The following is a 21,393-nucleotide window of genomic DNA, read 5'->3' as shown; positions in this document are numbered from 1 at the left end:
CCACCCGCGGGGACAGCGAAGGCACAGCAAGCCAGGCTGCCACCCGGTAGGGCTTTTCCCGCATCCCGAGCACAACCGGCGCCGTGGGATGGCGGCCGCACACGGGCTGCAGACGAGGGGCTGAGGAGTCAGGGCACAGTCCTTGTTTTCATTCACTTTCCACGGGCAAAGAGCTGTTGGGAGGGCTTTTATTCCGAGTGAACAGTCAGTACAGCACCACGGGTGTCCGCCGTGTAGCTGCCCCTCACGGCCTTCCCAAGCGAGGCTGTACTGAGGTCGGCACCACGCTGGTGCCCAGGGAGGCCAGGTTCTCTCTCTCTCCCCCCGCTCCTGTCCTCCCCTTTTTTCTCCCTCTCACTCCTCCGCTCCCTTCCCATTTCCCTCTCCCCCGCTCCGCGCGCGCACAGTCGCTGGCGGGGCGGGGCTAGCCCCGCCCCTCTCAGGGGAAGCTCCTATAGGCCGCCGCCGCTGCCAATCACCGAGGGGCGGGGTTCGGCGCCTTCCTCCCCAACCGCTGCTGAATCCACCGCCGAGTAACGGATCGCGGCGACGATCGATTCTCTCGGCTTGCCTTTCCACCCCCCCACCTTCCCGGTCACACGCACCATCCCAATCCCGATCCCGGTGCCAGGGGATGTAGGAGGACGCGCGGCCGCAGGTACCCGGGCAGCGCCGCTGCCACGTCCCCCGGCACGCCGCCTACCGCCTGCAAGGGCGGGCGCGGCCGCGTGGCTTCAGGCGCTCCTCGGGGACACCGGGACGGGGCACCGCCGCTCCCCGTGCGCCCCAGCCCGGCCCCGCCTCGCCCTCCGTGCCTTTACTGTGTGCCTTCCCGCGCCCCGGGGCCATGGAGCACGCGTTCACGCCGCTGGAATGCCTCCTGCCCGCCGGTACGGTACCTCCAGCCCCCGCCAGCACCGGGGGGCGAGCGAGGGGCGGGGCGGCCCCGGTGGCGGGCGGTGCTACCGGGGCTGGGCGGGGTGGGGGCTGCGCTGTGCCCCCACCCATCCTGTGCCTCCCTCCCGCCGCTGCCTCCTGTCGGGGCTGTGCTTCTCACCCGGGCTGTGCCTCCTGCTCCGGCTCTGCCTCCCGTCCTGCCTCTGCCCCCCGCCCCAGCACCCGCCGGGTGCCGCCTCGGTGTGTGCTCGGTGTGCAAGCACCGTGGTGTCTCTGCCCTGCCCTGCCCTGCTTAGGCTGCTTTCTTTTCAATACAGCAATTTGTTACCGTGTTGGAATCAAAGATTTGTGTTTAAAGCCCCCAACCCCCGCTGGAGTTAAAGCTTTGTGTTTAAAGCCCCCAGCCCCTCCGAGTTCAGTCGTTCCCTCCCGCTTGCTCGCCGCCGTTTCTCTCGGCTCGGCGGGGCAGAGCGCCCCGGTGAATCCGGTCTTATCTCCTGTTTGTCTGCTGGCCTGGCTCCCTCCACGTGCCCTTGGCTCCCTGGCCCTGCCTGTGTGCTCTGTCCTGGAGACACCTGTGAGCCCTGCTTGCCTCTTCCACACAGCAACACTTTGGGGGTTTTCTTTGGTTTTCCCAAGGTGTCCTCCAGTGCTCTGCTTTTGGTATTATGTTTGAGACCTGAGAGGTGATCCTTATTAATATATATAATTAACATCCTTCCCTGTCTAAAGCATGGAGCACATGAAACAAGCACAGACTATCTAAGTGGCTCGTATGCTGTTTGGAATAGGCACCTCTTCTTCACTATGTTTTTTTGCAGTGTCTAATTCAGTAGGGTCCAATTTGTTATTCAATGATAACATTATAAATAGTAAATATTTTCATCTTTCTATAACATGATTTTAAAGCTGCTTAAAAATCATTTGGGCATAGCAGCTGAATTCTAACTTACACTGCTCTTTTCTGCTCTGTTGTGGCACACAGACCAGCCACCACAGTGAGGTGTATGTTGTTGTTTACTAGTAAGATCTGTAGGAAAGGCAGAGTTTAACAGGATGTACACTTTTAACAATTCAATACATTTTTATAGCTGGCAGTTTAAGAGCATGTTTAAACTCATCCCAGTATTTTTTTAAAATCATATTTTTCTCTGATTCTTAAAAACTTCTTCAGGATATGTTCAAAGCCAGTAACAGAGCTGTACTCAATGTATTCCTGCCAGAAATGTATATTTGACACTGCGTGCATGTGTATTTTGAGATGCACTGTTGCTTTGGATGGAAAGAGGAAATGAATATGGAGGTGAGATTTTAATGGGTTAATTTTGATTCATTGCAATGTGATGTCCTCTTGTGTGAAATGAGGAATAAGTGCTTGCTAAGTATGTAATAAGGCAAGACAAAAAGGTACCTTAAGAATGTAAGGCTACAAAGTTAAGAGAACTGGATAACCTCACTTATGAAGACAGGCTGATAGAGTTGGGGCTGTTCAGCCTGGAGAAGAGAAGGTTGTATGGAGACCTCATCACAACTTTCCAGCATCTGAATGGGCCCTACAGGGAAGTTGAAGAGTGACTCTTTGTTAGGAACTGTAGTGATAGGACAGGCAGTAATGGGTACAAATTGAAAGAGGGGAAATTTCGGTTGGATTTCAGGAATAAATTCTTTACTATGAGGGTGGTGACACACTACAACAGATTGCCCAGGGAGGTTGTGGATGCCCCAACCCTGGCAGTGTTCAAAGCCAGGTTGCATAAGGCCTTGAGCAACATGGTCTAGTGGGAGGTGCCCCTGCCCATGGCAAGGGGATTGGGAACTAGATAATCTTTAAGGTCCATTCCAACCCCTTAACATCATTCTATGAATTTATCCCTCTGGAATTACAGGCATCATTTTTTACATTCTAGGATAGTTGCTATTGATAGATGTTGTATGATTTTAGGGCTACCATGTGTTCTTAGTTTCCAGGAGTTGCCTGTCTGGTTGGTTTTTTGTGTGTGTTTTTTGGTTTGGTTTGGTTTTTTGTTTGTTTGTTTGTTTTTTTCTCTTTGGTTATGTCTGGTTGGATTTGAAGGTCTGGGATGTTTGTTCACAGTTTTCTGGTAACCCACAGCCCTCTCACACCAGAGGCTTCAGCTGGAGGTAAAGAAGCCCACTTCTTCCTAAGAAATGTCTGTGTACGAATCAGTTGGTTATACAGGATGTTGTGCCTATGAAATACACAGTGATGCTGTATCTGGATCCTTGTCATCATTACAAACATTCATTACGAAAATAACCAATTGGCTTAGCCTGCTCAAAGTATTCAAGGCTGAGCAGATTTATTTGGCAATTCCACAGTTTAAACTGTGTTATCCCCCTAGGCAAATTCAGAAATAAGATTTTCAAAATTGGGTAGGTAAAATGAGCCTCCTGATTTCTTCTGGAGGAAGTACCTAGCAGTAGTTCCTCCATCTGTTTGCTTCAGTGGGATACATTTTTAAAGGCCCAAATAATGTAAAGCTAATCAATATAGAACATGGCACTGCTTAGAGGCTAGATGTGGGCTTACAAAATAAACCCTTGTGAGGCCATTGGAGCACTATGGAACTTGACCCTTTCCTAAAAATACTATAAATAATATGATGTATGACAATGTATATAATGTTTCTGCTTGCTTTCTAAAAGCCCTGTGTAAACATAGTGGTACATTATGGTGGGGAGCTTGTGAAAGATTTGTCACCTATTTTTGGAGGTTATTAACTTTGTTTCTCTTCTTTGAAGGTGTTCAGAAATTATATGTATACTGAATAGAATAAAACACAGGTTTTGAAACACAACATTAGGTACCTGCATTGGAATTTCAGGGCCATGTGTGCTTTGGTAATTTTAGGCAGTGTAGTTAGAGCGTGTTCTTAGATTGTACGTCTCCCTGTATAGCACCTGATTGAAGTCGAAGTAGTGGATATTTGAGAACTGCTGTGCTAACTAGTATGCTCAGGGATTTCAAACATTATTCAGTCAAACAGCTGGAGCACTGTTGAAAATCACCATGCTACAGTCAGAACGCTGTGGTGTGAGCTTTAGAGCTGTGTTGATTTGCTTAATGTGGTTCAGAATGTGTAATGAGGTAGAATTTAAAGTGGGATTGAACTCTAAATTTGTGTCTTGCATGCTGAAACAAGTATATTTTCTTTTCCTCATGAAATGAAACCGTTAAAAAGTTCACAGAAGTCCACCATAGAGTCCTGTACGCTGTGGTGAAAGGGTCAGGCAGATGCTTCACAGGGTGAAGCTGTTGTAGAAGGCTCATCATGGTGTCACACTACAGCTCTTGAATTCATGACAAGAATAGCTTTGTTTATTCTGGAGCATCCTTTGATAGGCTCGACATTTCCTTCCCGCTGTTTATCCCCTTTTCTTGCACTGTCATTGCCTCCTGCTGCTTGTCCCAGACTGTGCTGCAGGCACTTCTGCAGAGAGACAAGTGTTTTTAATTTATTATTTTAATACCATGAACTTCAGGAGCTGAGTGTGCTGTGCTTGTGACTGCTTAACAGTGGAAGTACTGCAGCATCCTCTAATAAGGTTGCCCCTGAATACCACTTGAGATTTTGAGAAGAGCAGAGTGCCAGTTTGCTAAGCTGTATTTTCTCACAGGGAATGTTTTACATTGCCTTTCATAATATGGCCTGGATTTTCACTCATCTCTGGATGTGATTAATGATTGGCCTTGCGCAGTCCTTAAAGTGCGGCTCATTATTGTTTTTATCAAGTGGAGTGATGCAGAAGGAGGTATCTGCCTCAGTTTATAATCCAACAGCTTCTGATATGAGTGTCTAGCCTTGTTGAGGTGCAGGGGCGGCAAAGAAGCAGCAAATCTGGTCCTTCTGCTCTCTTCTGTTCCTTGCTGTCAGTGAGGGTTTGTTCCCCTGTTCCTGCTTCTCCATGCTCCGAGTCAAATGCACTCCTGAGCTATGCTGCATTGACAGCTAGTGGTTAAGACTTGGTTTCCTTGGTTTGCTGAGAAGTGGGGGTGCTGTCCTCATCTCACTGAAGCAAGGTCATCTATATACCATGAGAGACAGAGCAACAACAAATAGGACAAAGACTACTTCAGAATTATGGGGAAAATATATAGTTGTCTCTTTGTTCAAAGGGACTATAAAATTCTGCATTGAATTTAAAGCAAAGAGAACAAGAGAAAGCAACAATAAGCTGTGGATGCTCTTCCATCATTCTACAAGCTTGATTGTGTCTTGCTTTACTGTATGTCTTCTCTTGGAAATGTTACTGACTGGAAACGGTTTACCTCTGAAAGGATTGTATCACCACATTCCTTTTAAATGCCTGGGGCTTGAACTTCTTCCTTTATGTTCCCTTTTATCTGACACTAAGGATTGAAAGTTATTCTGTGAAACAGTGGCATGTTTACCATTCAGTGAATGACCTCCAGCCTGGTACAAGTGCCAATGACTATTAAAATGCCCCTTCACTAGAGCTCTATGTGGTCTCTATGATGCATTATAACTCTATGTGGTCTCTATGATGCATTATCTTGCAATCTAATAAACAAAATTCTGTGGTAGAAATCAAGACAGTCATGGAGTTAGGAAATCAGTCTGATGGTCTCTGTTAGCTCTTGAATATCAAAGGCAGATGGAAAGGGTGTGGGGTCCCAAACTATTGGATAGTGCTGGGGTTTGTGACACTGCTGTTGATCAAACTAGTGAAGTTTTCAGGTGAATCAGATTATTGAAAAGCAATTATTGAGTTCACCAAAGCCGAAAAATATTAGCAGAGGTGGAGTTCCTTGATGAAATTAAGAAGCACTTCCATATGGCTGTTATACTCTTCTGTCTTTTTTAATTGAAACACATTTAAAATGCCCTTTTTTTTTTTTTTTTTTTTTTTTTTTTTAATGTGGGTGTTGCTGATCTGCTCCTGCTCTTTGTTTCCTGTAAGAAGCAACATTGTTCATTTAGTCTAGTCACCTGGAATGCTTTAATTTGTTTTTGAAGTAGCTGTTAATACTCAGCCTTGGACCCTGTTGCTTGCTAATCTGCTGTGCTGGGTCAGCATTTTTTCTGTAAGCATTATTATATAGATTACTTACAGGTGCACTTGTGAGTGAAGTATTACAGATGGAATTAGGTAGTCATAGTCTTTGTTAAGTTCACTTTCTGTTAGATCTTTGCTTTCACACACTGATAGCTTTTGAAGTTATCTTTCTTTTTTTCAATGTTTTGTATGCAGATGTGTTATTTAAAAGGGGGCAACAAGGCATCTTTAACCATTTGAGCTAATAGGAAAAGTATATTTACTTATATTTACTTATCACAGAATCAGCTAGGCTGGAAAAGATGTCTGAGATCATAGAGTCCAATCAATGTCCAAACACCACCTAATCAACTGGACCATGGCACGAAGTGCCACATCCAGTCTTTTCTTAAACACCTCCAGGGATGGTGACTCCACCACTTCCCTTGGCAACCCATTCTAATATCTAATCACCCTTTTTGTGAAGAATTTTTTCCTAATGTCTAACCTAAACCTCCTCTGGCGTGGATTTAGACTATGTCCTCTTATTTTTGTACACACACACACACACACACACACACACACACACACACACACACACACACACACAAAGCCCCCTTTAGAAATACGTTGACTTCAAAGCCACTTTATGTGGATGATGGATTCTCATCTTGTGGAGGGTCAATGAACTGATAGTTCCATATCTTGCAGTCACTAATTGGGCATAGCTGGCTCCCTTTTGGATGGAAATATGATGGTGGAGGGGACTGAGGTGATCTCAAAAAACCCAAAAAACAAACGAACAAAAAAATCCCACCCATCAGAAAAACCCCAACCAACCAGCCAAACAAACAAAAAGAACCCCAAACCAACAAAAAAGCCCAACCCAAAGCACTCCAGACTATAAGAGCAATGATGATGTTACTGGAGCTTCTGAGACAAAAACTCACATTCATTACTGCTTTCACAGATAGTAAAACACTTTGATGAATTCCTTTTGGAAGGCCTTGTTATTTTCCATCAGTTGAGGCTTTCAAGAGTAGCTTGCAGTGAGTTCTGTGAGATAGAGCCTTAAAGCTATACACTAGCTGACCTCCTGTAGTATCTTTTTGTTTTGTTTTGTTTTCTTTTTATCCTGTGATTTAATATCAGATAAGGAGGTGGGAAATACACTTATTCCCATCTTCAAAATGCTCATGTCATTTGTAACCAATTAAATGTGTACAGGACTGCTAGAAACCATTTAAACTTGTTAGTGTTTAAAGAGCAAAATATTAATTTTAAGAAGGTACAGGAAGTCAGGGAGAATAGTGGACTTTCAAGTTTTGTTTTTCCTCTGCTGTATTCACTGGTATGTCTCTGGTCACCCCTTAAGAGGTTGCAGTAGTTTCACAGCAACTTTATCATTATGCTATATCTCAAATATGTGTATATACATATATATGTATAGAACTTAGTTTTACTTTTTGGGAGTGAAAAACAGAAGAGACTTTTTTCCTGTTTACAAGGTTCATCCAAGTCTGATTTATGGAGAAGTTGAATATGAAGCATAGAAATGAGGTACTTTTATTTACACAGGAGAAAACATAACACATGTAGGTTTCAAACTTTTCAAGATCCAAAATAAAAAATCCCAGGCATCCTTGTGGATTTGCTTTAAGTTTAGACATCGTAAGATATTAATCAGAGCTTGATCTATGTAAAAAATAGCAGCATCGAGAGTAAAACCTAAAATCAAAGTCTTAAAGAAAGGAAGAAAAAAAATAAATAAAAACCCCCCAACATGCCAAGTAAAGAAACCACCTGAAAACTAAGAACCAAGTTAAAGGGTTAGCAGCTTCTCTTCATTAGTCAGTTCTCATCAGCTTTCACTCCTAGTGAGTTTTTGGTTTGGGTGTAACCTCAGGGATTAGGACCTTTATGAACAGCACTGTTAACTTTGTCCGGGGAGGTTACTACTAGCAGATAGATAACAGATTTGTCTCTGTGTGACATGAAAATAACCTATGCCAGTCTCAACATACTGTTGTTGAAAAATATGGATTAAAAGAGGGGAGGGCAGATGCTTCTCTTCCTCCCCCCCCAAAAAAAAAAAATCAAAAATCCCCAAACCGATAGATAAACCAACAAACCCCAAAACCAACCCACAAAGAAACAAAAATTCCAACAACCATTAGTAGATCTTACCCAGTACAAAATGGAGTAAATCAACCGGAGAGAACTCTGATGTATACACCTGCTTGTTGTTAAGGTATAGAGCATTCCCTATCTCTGATCTCTACAGAGTGAGGGGAATTTGCAGTGTGTCCAGCAAGATTAAATAATCTGATCAGTTGCCAAATAATTTCAAAATTGAAAAGAAGTGACTATCCACTGTCCCTTCCACCGAAGTGACTATACCTGATCACCGTGCAGTATAAACAGTTCTTAAGATTTTTGGCTTACATCTTTCTGTATATTATAGCTGTGGTGGATTACATGTGAGTAATTTATGGAAACGGCTTCTCTGTTCCATCTAGCTGTGACCTTAAACATGAGGAATATGATTAACAGTGTTTTTATAGTACTGCCTTTGTAAAATTAAAAAGAGAATTGAGAATTTAAAGTTGTTACAGGAACATTCTGTTAGTTAAATTTTACATAGAGTGTACACATAGTAGCTTTTGGATTGCCTTAAATTAAATCTATTGCTGTATATCCAGTAGCAGTTGGAGCTGCTGGAAGGCTTTTCCTATAATTTCCTAGCTTTGAATTTTATTTTGAATGGCAGCTGAATTTTCTCAGTGCTTGTGCTGATTCTTTGTGGCTTATGTTGATGGATTGTCTGCCAGCCTTCCTCTCTGGCAGGACAGGAGCTGGAGGGATGCATGTGTTTATCAGGCCAATTGAAATAAATGGGAAGCTGGCCAGTGAATTCAGTAGGAGCAGAACCTGTCCCCTCACAATTTATTTATTTTATAGTTGTGACTCCTGGTATGGGTTCTGTTTGTTTTATTTCTTGTTTTGTCTTACTGTAGCTCTTCTTTTCTGATCTGTTCTTTCCTCCCAAATTATCTGTTCAACATTGACCCTGGGTAACACAACAATAAGAGAGTTATTAAGAAATATTCATACATACAGTTTTTGACTAAATTGTTCAGTGTCTTTGGTGCTAAAAACTGTCCGTGTCTGACAGCAGGAAGTTAGCTTTACTGCGAAAGGAAAATATGTTGATGTCACAAAATACAGGGGCCTCAAGAATTCATCATCTGGAAAAGCTTTGACTTCTGTGACAGTGTCATTAAGGGTGTCTGTGGACTTACTTGGTGTAGACACAGCAAGGGCTGTCAGGAGATTCATTCTTTCTTTTTTTTTTGCATTCAGATTTCGTAGCAGAAGGGCCCTGGTATGTCAGTGAAATCTCTGTATGTATGTATTTGTGAGATTTATTTGCTTTTATACATAGACCTGATTTAGATGTGGCAAGCAAAACATCGACATACAGACCAGACCTAAGTATAGGCCAAAGCTCTAGTTGCTCAGAATGAGTTAAAAGGCTGTTGGTTTGAAACCACACCTGGGCAGTTGTTCAGCAGATGGTGTGACTTAAATCACTTGAAACTTTCCTCAGGTTGATATGTGTCACAGAGCAGCTATGCAAAGAGAGTCAATCTCCAGGTGCTCCATTTTGAGACTTTGAACTCTTGGTGAGAGTTTATGGGGGAAATCCTGGAGGCTGAGGTGAAGTTTCTACTAGGAAGTTTGACCTGTGTATCAGTAATGCTTGCAAAGTACCAGGATCTTTGCTTTAAATGTAACTGACAACCTTTAATGCAGATACTTTAAGGCAAGTAACACTTTCACTTCAGGAAATGAGTGCTCTGCAAGCTGTGGGGGGTAAAAGCACATCCTTGTGAGTGTAGCGTTCCACTATACAGCTATTTCCCTCTTCAGTTTACAGTTACATTTAATAATCATCTAAGCAGTGTTTTGCCATCCTGTGAATCCAAAAGAGAAAAAATATATTAAGGGGGGCAGCTTGAGAGTCAAACAGCTAAAGATCTGCCAGTTGGACACCTGGACTGCCAGAAGAACTGGTGCAGTGGCTTCGCTGCTGCTGATACAGCAAGAATAGCTCTTGGGCAATGTGTCATCACCTTATTTCGTAACGAGTCAAGCTGGCTATGCTAGAGGTGATTAAGCTCTGATATGAAAGTGTGTGTCTCCATATTGCCATTTCCTGCTATGAATGAAAAATTTACCTTTTAAGTTTCTTAAAGAAAAGCTTGATTTATTCTTTACTTAAAAAAAAAAAAAAAATAGAAAGAAGAAAAGGGGGCAATACTAGGAAACTTTTGTGAAGGGCAAGTTAATGTTTGGCTCTCTGGACTTTTGACAGCAGTGTTCTTGAAAGGTGGTGCTGCAAGACTGCCTTAGACTGATTTAAAGACTCCACTCTTGTGAGACCTCACCTGGAGTACTGTGTCCAGCTCTGGAGACCCAGCATAAAGACGTGGACTTGCTGGAGGACCACAAAGATGATCGGGAGCCTGGAGTTCCTCTGCTATGCAGACAGGCTGAAAGAGCTGGAATTGTTCAGCCTGGAGAAGAGAAGGCTCTGGGGAGGCCTTAGAGCAGCTGTCCAGTACCTCAAGGGGGCCTACAAGAAAACTGGAGAGGAACTTTTGCTGAGAGCATGTGATAGAACAAGTGGAATGGCTTTAAACTGAAAGAGAGTAGGTTTAGTTTAGATATTGGGAAGAAGTTCTTTACTGTGGGGGTGAAGAGGCTCTGAAACAGGTTGCCCAGAGAAGCTGTGGGTGCCCCCATCCCTGGCAGTGTTCAGGGTCAGTTGAAAGGGGCTTTGAGGAACCTGGTCTAGTGGGTGGTGTCCCTGCCCATGGCAGGGCATTTGGAACTAGAATATCTTTAAGGTCTGTTCCAACCCAAATCATTCTACAATTCTATGATATGACTTTCACTTGGTTCAAAGTAGAATGGTATTATCTGCAGTTCTATCTTCTTAGGATGCTGATATATTCCTGCTGTTATTCAGAGTGCTTTTCTATTAGCTCTGCTTTCTTTGCACAGAATTCACTGTGGGAACGACATTTAGTACTGTATGCACAGGCTTTGAACCTTTCTAATGACTTTGGTAACTGTGAACAGAGAATTTGAATGGTCGTTTGTAACTGTGGGAAATAAAATCACTGAGATCAGATGTTCTTCCTTGAACTGACTTGTAAGGTTTTCACTTGGAACCTCAATTTCTTAGTTCCATATGCCTCTGTTTGCACTACTGTTCTTATGTACTGGTCACTAGTGCTGCTGCTGCTGTATTACCTTAATCATAGTAAGGAGTTTGCTCACTTGAACCTGTGGAAAAATTTCATTTCTCTTAGTCTACTATCCTGTCATAAGTTAAATTTTAGTGCCAACAAACCTTTTTGAGTCAGTAGGAAACTAGATCTACTGTGTAATGTTTTGCTTTGTCTTCTGCGACCATGTTTGTTTTATTTGTTTCTCTTCACACTCTCAGCTGCCATAGTTCTGTTGACAAAGCCCCTAGAGTAGGCCCGATTACGCAGAGAGCACAGCAGTTGTCACTTGGGAGGAGCAACAGCAGCGCTAGACAAAAATAAAATACCTTCTTTTAGAGTATGCTGCACCTGCATGAGGAGGATGTTCTGACAGTGACATGGACAGAGCGTGTTGTAACATGCACATGCTCTGCATGTCTCCTTTCGCAGCAGCGGGATGTTTTTTCCTGCTGATGAGATGTGAAGTTTGTGTGAAATTATCAGTCAGTGTCTGGCATCCCCAGAGAGGTCAGGGAGTGATGCGAGCTGGGTTGTGGCCTTGTGGTAGCACTCAGTGGAGATGGCCATATGGTGTGGGAGAGGGGGTGCTTCAAAGGGGTGGCTCAACAGATGTTTGATAGCATACTTGTTGCCAAAATCTTCAAGTGTCAGCTAGCTCCAGTAAGGTGGTGTTAGACCTGTCCCAGGGGTGCAGTTAAGGAGCAATGCTCTTTAGATAACACATATTATAATTTATTATTTGCATTGGTATTGCAGTAGCTATATTTTGTCAGGCAGACAAAGGTATGACAAGACACAGAGGGTGGACGTTGAAAGCAAAAAAATTCATACCTGAATCAGGTACAGGTTTTTAACATGGAGAAGAATAACCAACCATTTGAATACTGTACCTAGAGAAACACAGATTTTACATCAGTGTAAATCAGTTTCAAGTCATACTTAGCTTCAAAAAAAAATGAATTTCAGGCTATCCTTTATAAAAAAGGCTAAAGTAGATTGTCACAGCAATCCTTTCAGGCCTCTGAGTCTATACATTTGAAACACTTAGCCCACCAAATGAGACACTTCTTTTTCCTTTCAATTTAAGTAGAAGACAAACTTGTGGGAAGAGAAAAGAAATTATATATCCTGGGGTGCTGCAGCATGAAGTATCAAGTGGCTAGTCTCATGTCACAAAGGAGGTCTTAGAGAACTAGCAGCAGATTTCAGAGCTCTTGCGATGCGATTCAGAAATTTAGAGGGCTGTACTTCCTCCTTATGTTTTGAGTATGTTGTGTTTTTACAACTGAAAAAAAACCAGCTCAAAAAGCACTGTAGTATTTTGTCACGGTTCCTAGGCAGCAAGAAGTTATTGCAGTAAGATTTTACTACTCAGTGTGTTGAATTTACTGCTGGTTACTGTGAGCTATCGAGAGCTTTAAAATTATTTCCATATATTCTATTCTTATTTATCTATAAATATTGTAATTGTGAATCCTGCAAAGAGGAAAAAAAAAGCTTGAATTCAGACAGTGAAGCAAATAGTTATGCTAAACTTATACAACTTTTTGCCCAACTATTCTGTTTCTTGTGTAGATTTGCATTTTCTGAATACATTTGCTGAAATAAATAGCCAGTTTCCTTTGAGAGCAAAGTTGGAACTGATTAAATGTAAGCTTCAGAGTACTAACAAAGGGACTGAACTCTAAAATAGTGTAGTTATACACCCCAAATAATGTAAATTAGAACAGCAGAGAGGAAATGTAAATTTAAGAATACACAGGAAGAGCTGGTAATGTTTTGTGAGAGTTTATAAACTTATAAGTTTGTAGTCTTATCCTTTGCTGTTTTTTTCCCTTTTCTTCTTTTCCCCCAATGGCAAATACATATGGAAAACACATATCTTATGATACAAACACTAGGTGAGAGGAGTTTTGTTACTTTTCTCGAGAGAAGAAGCCTATGGAAAGAGGAGACTTTAGGAAGGAAATCCTGCTGTTCTATGCAGTGGAAGGACATTTGCAGCTGACAGTCTATCTGTATAAAATTGTCCCATTCATAGCTTCCTGAAAAGCATACATAACATACCTTGGAAATATGCAATTATATTGCAGTTGGGTGAGAAATGAATTTCAGTTCTAGCAAAGATGGCTTGAGTTAGATATTAGGGGGAAAACTTTGTAAGTAGCAGGAGGAAGCACTGGAATACATTATTTGAGAAGATGATGTAGTTCCTGTCACTGGGAGCCTTTCCTTTTTCAAGGGTACATGAAGAGGAATTTTTTAGAGAACTGATTTTACTTAGGGGTAGAGAAATGGACTAGCTGTACAAAAATTCGAGGTACAGATGTGTAGAAAATTGAGATGTGAATGTAAGAATCATATGCGTAGAGTCAGAAGGAGCTTCCCATATGTGTATTGCTGAAGGCAGGAGAGGCCAGTTCTGCGCACATTCTCACTCAGGTAGTTATACCAGCTTCATCTGGGACAAACAGGACTTATTCTTGTGTTTTGAAGTCTTCATACTGTAAATTACTAATGCTTTCTTCTTCGGTACAGTAATGATATTTATTTTTAGGTAAGTCACAGATGATAAAAGTACACAAATATGTGAAAAGAGGTACAAGGAGTGAAGCTCCGTAAGTTCTGAAATAAGGAGTGAAAACTGTGTGTAGCAATCACTATGAGTTTGCCATATGGTGAAATCTGTCTCTGTGATTTCATTTCATCTATTTCCATACTGTTGATAATTGGCATTTGAATTCATAGAGGTTTCAGAGAGATTACCTTGAAAAAAAATCTGAACAGTTAAAAGCTCTCTTAGTCTTTTAGGTTTTACAGATGATCTTTTGTAGTGATAAGAAACACAAATGTCTTCTAGAGTTTTCTAGGAATGTACTTTCTCTTCATACCCAAAACAGACTTTAGATTTTCAAAAAGAAAGCTTCAGATAATAGCCCCTAATTTTTTTCACAAGCTCCAAGTATGTGTTTTGGAGAGTAAAAATGAGCAAGTAAAAATGCATCTGCAAAGAGTTTCTCTACAGTTTAATCCACTTTATCAAGAAAGAGTTAATTTATTTCATTTTTGTGCATGTCACTCTAGAGACAAATCCTGCTGTCAGTGTAATTTCTGTACTCATTACCTTCAGTGAGAAAGTGTGCCTCAAATCACAGGATTTCTGGTGGTTTGAGGTGCATCGGTTATGGAATCTGTGTACATTGTGTTCATCTGCTGCGTTGGCAAATGGTTGAGGTGAACATCTACTCTCTCTTCAGCTTTGAAAGTCAGAATTGATGGCAGCATTGTCAAAATATGTCAGCATTTGAAGGGTGGTGTGCAACAAACCACTGGCTCCACAAAACGTCTTGGCACACAAGCTGGGGCATTGAAACAAACTATATTATTACTATACAACTGGGTTTTTGTGGTGGTTTTTTTTTTTTGGTTGGTTGCATTTTTTACTTACTATATACTTTGAGCTACTGACCTGGAGAAGTTAGGAAAAGGGTATGGCACTGAAATGTTTTACTTGATATCTCACATCAAGAAGCAGCTGTGCTTACATTGTGACTTATGCTTAACCCTCCGTCTTTAATTTATTTTGATAGTCCTGGATTGGCATGTCAAATGCCAGTGCTTGACAGTTTATAACAACTGCTTCATAGAAATAAAACTCTCAGAGATGGCAAGAGGAGAGCAGGAGGTTGGGGAAAAGAATTTTCTGGAGTGCTGTATCCTAAGTTGCTGAATAGTCTGGAGTAGCAAAAGCCATAGGTGATTTTCCTAGGCAAGGGCATAGGGGTAGTAGTAGTGCTAGTAGTTTTTCTGCTACCACTCTCAAAGTAGTCTATGACTATAGAGGGTGCAGAAGGTAATGTTGTAAAACAGAGGGAAGAAATGGAGCAAGATGCAGGAATAAATACAAGTAGTCTCTAATGATATGCTGGCTTGAATTTACTTGATGGATGCTAAAAGCCATTCTTTTTACTAAGAGAAAACAACATCCTGCCTGAGAGGACAAAGATGGCATTTTGTTCTTTAGGGGCATAAAACTAGTTACCCTGATTATTCGTGACATTTTGTCATTCATACTATGAGCTTCCTTAGAGGATAGAAGCAAATAGCCAATGTGAGAGTGAAACATAAACTGAATGAGTTTAAGAATTGAAATATGCTAGCATTGGCTCCAAACCTAAAATGATGTTGTTGGAATTCCAGAATAAAACAATGGGGAACAGTGTGAGATACCTAGGGTACGTTACAGAGGCAGACAGTAAACTTCTCCAAATATAATACAGGAAAGTCTATATTAGGAAGGCATTTATATGCAGTTTTATACTTCTGAAGTTTATGTAGAAGGCTGAACTTTGAATATATTATTGCTCTGTTATTCTCACACCCTCAAATCCTTGCAGGACATCTGCGGTAGAGGATGTAGATGACAAAATGCTATTCCTACCTTGAATGCTTTAAAGTCTTATCTTGCACAGAGCAGCCTCCTGGCTGAACCTGGCACTTCCGCAGAGTCAACTCAACATGGAGGAGCCCAGAGCCTGTGCAGAGGTACAGCTTATACAGCATTTGCAGCCAAAAAAGTAGCAGTTAAAATAGCCATAGGCATTTGCCAAAGAGGTACTTTGCAGATCATTACATTTATATGGAAATTCAAAAGATAGCTAAACGCACGTTTTTCTACAAACCTGATAATTCATTTTAGTTCTCGACATACCAGCGCTTTGTGACATTTTGTATGTATTAGGAAAGTTTTGTTCTGACACCCCAGATGTTCATTCAAGTTCACTGTTTCTCAGCTATTATGTAAAAAGTTGTCATTTTTTTCTTCGTAGCCACAAATTTAGTGTTTGCCTTAAACATTAATATTGCTGGTTATTCCACTTTTATGCAGTTTTCTCTGGGAAGGTTCTTGGGTGCAGAACAAGCGGTAGCATTTTTTCAGTTTGCTCATTTCCAGTTATCGTGAACTTGAAGGTACTTGAGTTTCTTTCCCAAGTCCTATGCTGCATAATGTTGGGAAAGCTTTTAACCTTGTGCCTCAATTCCTCATCAACAAATTAGAGACAACTATACTTCCTGAAATACCCTGTTGAAAAGCTCCAAACTTTATCCAGTAGTAATTGTACTTTTTTTTTCCCCCTTTCTTTTAATGTTCATGTTGATTGTAGATTTCAAGATAACACTATTTGCTTTGCCAGAACCTAAAGAATGTTTCCTAAATCTTTCCAGAAAGGTTGTTATTTCTGTTTCTTAGATTATAACCTCTGCTTCTGGCACTTTGAATGCCATCATTAGAAGCAAAGCAAATATAGTTGAACAGGTGTCATATAAAAGATATACAGGTCCCACCAAGGGTTTAGTTTTTCTTGTTTTTCTGAGATAATCTTTAATCACATGTTGATTTGATTGCTGTTTTCAGTTCATGATACAGCAGATTACAAAATCTGTGAAAAAATCACAGGAAAAATTATTTTTAGGAGACAGCTTTCAGAATGTTATGGCATTTAGAGACTAAATTAAGAGTTCTTTTTCAGAGGTAACCTGACCATTGTGGAAATGCAGCTGACTACTGATGGGCAGCTGACATTTCATGAAAATGTTTATGTAAACTTAGAGCAAGCTCTACTTTTATGAGAAAAGCAAAGAGAAGAGATTCATTTGGTTTGGGGATTTTACCACCACCCCAAGATACAGTGCTAAATGCGATGTGTCTTTTCAGGTGACCTTTATCTTAACTTTAATATTTCATAGCCTCTTTGGGGAAGCTGTATTATCTGATTGTCTTCCATGTGTGAAAATTTACTTTACCATCCTTTAGCACATTTTATGCTTTTAAGATGGATATTTATGTTACTACAATAATAACAGTGTTATGAACAGAAATGGCTTTTTGGGCATTTAAAACACTTTTACAGTATTAGAACACTACTTATACCATTTTTGTGTTGAAAAATTCTGTTAATCGCAAATAAAAATGAGATGGAAGAAGCTGAGATTAGAATTCATGTGTTAAAAGCCACTAGTTTTAAATAATAAGTATTTTTCTTGTTAAAGGTTCAGTTGCTGAGAGAGGATGCATGAGCAGCACCTGTAGCATCTTTTGAAGGTCCAGATTGCCAGTCCTTTCAGAATGAGGCAGTATAAGTGGAAATAATTGGAAAATAACCTTGAAGGTTTCTGTGCCTATTTGAGTGTGAATGGATGTATGTCAGACCTAATTAGGTCTACTGAGGAAAACATAAATGTCAATCGTTTTTTACCAGTTGCATGCAGCTACTTTTGAGATTTTGAATGGGGTCCAGTGAACATACAGCTTGCTTAATGTCACCTTTCTATCTTATGTCTTTTAGTTCTATCCCCTGTGATGTATGGCATTTGATTTTTCTTGAAAACAGAGTCAAAGAGCTTGAAACTAGGCATTGTCAATCCAGTGCTTGCTTAGCTAATGTATCCACATATAACTTAGCTAATGCAGAATATTTAATGAACATGGTGGTGGTTTTACCTTCCAGTGGTTCACAGGGTTTAACTGGTTAAATCATGGGGCTCTATGTATTTCATTTTTTGGAAACTTGATTACCCCTCCAGTGCCTTGTCTAACCTATTATTTTATTCTATAGCTGCGATTTTATCAAATCCTATTAGAAGTGTGAAATGCACATCCGTTTTCAACCGTGATTGTAAAAGGGTCTTTCTTGCTTAGTTGCATTAGGGTGCACCTCTTGTGCAGACTTGTATCCTCTTTCTTGGTAAGTGAGGTACTGCTGGCTTTGCTGGGTCATTGTGAAGGGTACCGTCTTTCAAATTTGTTCTCTCTGGGTGGGTTCTTTAGAAATATTTCTAGAATTCCATCTGTGTGTTCCTGTAGTTTGTTAGAAATAAGTAACTTTCCCTGGGGAATCCGTTAAGAGCGTATTAGGAAGAAAAAGTCACAATAAAAATCACTGAGTCCATTGAGTCTCTGATTGTTTTGAAGAGGAAAGAACACACCTTTTTTTAATTTGTTTGGGGAATTTGGAGAAAAGTGGTAGTTTGATATTGTTCACATGAAAAAGTTTATTCAGAGGCATGAGCTGTACTGTGTAAGTAAACTTTTACAAATCCCTTTATGGACTCTCTTTTGTGATGTGAAAGCAGCTTACTCTGTTCATCTTAGATGTGTTCCTAAGAAAAAGAGCTGAAATAAAACTTAAAAAAAAGCTTGTGGGAGCTGAAAAAAGAGTGTCCGTATAGCTTTTTGTACAAATATAATTAGGTTGGTTGAAAATCATACCTTCCAGATATCTATTCAGAATTTTCTTGGAGACAGTCCCTTACTGGGAGTGGAGAGGTGAGAGGCAAGTCTTTGACTTTCCAGTGCTAGCATTCATAACATTGAAATCAGTAGAAAATCATTGAAGGTCTCATTTTGGCCCTGATTTGAATTATGGACTGAAATTTTGGTAACTGTTACGTACATGACTTCTCACTAGCAAACTTAAGATTTGAGAAATTGACTTGCTCCTTTCAGTGTCTCACTTTCTAGAGATCAAGAGATATGTGGAAATATGTTTTGTGCTGTGCAATGCTCAGAGAAGTGCATGTGATTCAGGAAAGATATGGTCAGTGCTTGTAGCACCAGATAGTCCTGGAGATTCCTCCATTCATCATGCTTCTGCTATTACAGTTTATTATAAACTTGCTCAATTTTAACCTTATTTTCTTTCAAAGTGATTTATTTTTAAATTCAAGTAGTCTTTTTTATTAACTCACTGTAAATGTAACAACTTCTTTGATATTTTGATACTTCGTATGGAAACAAGAGAGAATAGAATCTCCTACTATATTGCAGTAAAACAGATATGGCCCTTTAAGGTATTTCTTTCAGACCATTTGCTAGAGCTACTTGAGCTCTCCATGGTTGTTATATTTGCTGGGTTTTAAACGTGTGTATAACTCAAATTAAATGTAATGGAATACATACTTAAAAACAGTATATATTGTAACATTATTATTTTTACAATTGTTAGTTATTTAGTTGTTATCACCTGAGTCACCTTAAATTCTCTCTTTGGGCATACTGGATACAATGCCGTGCTGCAGACAGCCCCAGAGTGGGCAGGAGGAGGACTGTTACATCCTGGCAGTGCTCTTGGTACAGAGAGGCGTGGTGCTACAGCAGTACTCCTTTGAGGACCTCATCTTATGCCATTGTGCATCAGTGCTCTGTACTGGGTAGGCATTACCTGCTGGCTCAGAATTCAGCATGTACTGATTAGTGTCCTTTCAGTGTTAGTGTAATTGTTGTGATTTGTATGTGATTCAGATTAGCAAGGTAATTGTCACTTCTGAAGGCTGGGACTTTATCCTATGCAAACCTGGTCATTGTAACATGAAGAGTAGATGTATAGGGTGGCTAATCAGAATTAAAAAGGTAATTACTTGGAAAATGCTTATTCCTTTTCTCTTGAGAACACACTATTCAACAATTCATTATTAAGCAATTATATTTTATACAATATTGCCTTTTTGCTTTATGTTATGCAGACAATACCCTAAGTTGTTCAAAGCCTAAATTAACAAGGGATGCTTCTAAAAGACAGGAGAGGATATCGTTATCTTCTTGAATAGCATGTCCCGCAATCAGGGAACATGGATTTTAGGATGTTCTGTTATTACTTTTCTTTTTGTGTCTCTCCTTATTTCTGGAAATTTTCCTGACACATTCCACATTATCTTGTTATATTTTTCTGAGCACGAGGAATGCGCTATTAAGACACACTAACGAGGCCTGTGCAAAACAAAATTAAAACCTATATTTGCACTGAAATATGTCCTGAAATATGAGGCCTGTAGGCTAGTGGTAATCCATGCGTAGACTGTAGACTAGCTGTTATTCAAAACTGTTCATGTACTAGTTCAAACTATGAGAAAAGAGAGAAAGGAAGCACCAAGTGAAGGTGATATGGCTGTAGTCAGCACCGTATATAGTAATCACGGCATGCAAACTGCTTAATTGCCCATCCATGTCTGTGGTATTGTGGCACCAGGTAAATTTTGAGAAATTCTCAAGGAGAACACATAGTGAGTTGAAGTTTTCACCGGTGTGGGATGGTTTAACAGAAAGCATTGGAAATTCAAATGTCGCTCATAGATCTTTTGGGCTGAAATCATTGCAGGACATCTGTGAGCAAAACACAAGATGTCAATACTGACAGAGAGGAGCCAGGAGTGGAGGGTATCATCTGCTAGTGATGCTAGTAATAGGATCATTCAGAAACAGTAGGAGGAGAGGGGTAATCAGACAATCTTCAGAGTTTTGAAAGAGAATAAGGAGTAAAGAAATGACAAAGAAATACTTGGGAAGCAAAATAAAAAAATGGAGACAGATCCATGACTGCATGCCAGGAACACATTGGCATTGTTAACCAAAGTCTTGAAACCATTCAGTAGTCTGGTTGTCTTACAAAAGCCCTTCTGAATTAAGGGGACTGAAGTGTTCATATGCAGTCCCAACTGGTGATGGCACTGACTAGGAAAGAATGTTAGTAGGGTAAAATGTCTTGATAAGTCTGAATACCCCATTTTTTCATCAGGTTATGTGAATTAGACTAGTGGTGTAAGCAGAATTGAATATGGCAACTGTCATGCTTCTTTGGTGTCAGAAAAGTATTTTGTGAAGCAATACAAGTTAATAGCTGTAGATTTCACTTGCTCTATTGTTGCATATGACTGCAACATTCCTTGGAGAAGAATCTTCCCTTTTAAACATTACAGATTTTTCAGAATGATTACCTAACTGCATAGCACAGCTTACTGCTTTTTCAGCACTTGCTCTCTTTGCAATTACACTCATGCCTTTTAGTTTTGTTTCTGGTGCCCATAAAATCTCTTTCTAGTCTTAAATAGCAGATCAGTCGATGTCCAAAGGAGGTTGGATCTTTCAGTTTTAGCATGTGCAAAACTGATAAACTAATGGTCCATTCAGGCTCTTTATAGGTGCTGTGTGTTTGAATACATTGGTTTGGATTTTGAGCCTCTGAACTCTGCCCTTTTATTTTGTTTGATTTTGTTTTCATATTCCTATCTTAATTTTCATTTCACTTTTAATTAGTTTCATTACATTTGATGGCAAAATGTTTGCTTTATCTTCACTGTTAATAGTCTAATTGTTTCTTTTGCCTTAAGTAATATCTCGTTA

General features: G+C 40.4%; 1 protein-coding gene across 6 annotated transcripts in view; it reads left to right on the top strand.

Annotated features, from left to right (window-relative positions):
• Nucleotides 1-496: 496 nt before the first annotated feature.
• TPK1 (thiamin pyrophosphokinase 1) overlaps nucleotides 497-21,393 on the top strand; it is a 300,163-nt gene continuing 279,266 nt past the window's right edge. The window contains exon 1 of one of the 6 annotated variants that reach the window (XM_032700141.1): nucleotides 497-890. In XM_032700141.1, coding sequence (XP_032556032.1) covers nucleotides 848-890 — 43 coding nt within the window. In that variant the 5' untranslated portion in view covers nucleotides 497-847. The remainder of the gene's footprint in view (nucleotides 891-21,393) is intronic. The other 5 variants (XM_032700114.1, XM_032700105.1, XM_032700088.1 and 2 more) reach the window with 5 other exon arrangements.

This window comes from Chiroxiphia lanceolata, chromosome 1 (assembly GCF_009829145.1).
Source record: "Chiroxiphia lanceolata isolate bChiLan1 chromosome 1, bChiLan1.pri, whole genome shotgun sequence".
Lineage (NCBI taxonomy): Eukaryota > Metazoa > Chordata > Aves > Passeriformes > Pipridae > Chiroxiphia > Chiroxiphia lanceolata.
This window is presented reverse-complemented; position numbering and strand designations above follow the sequence as displayed.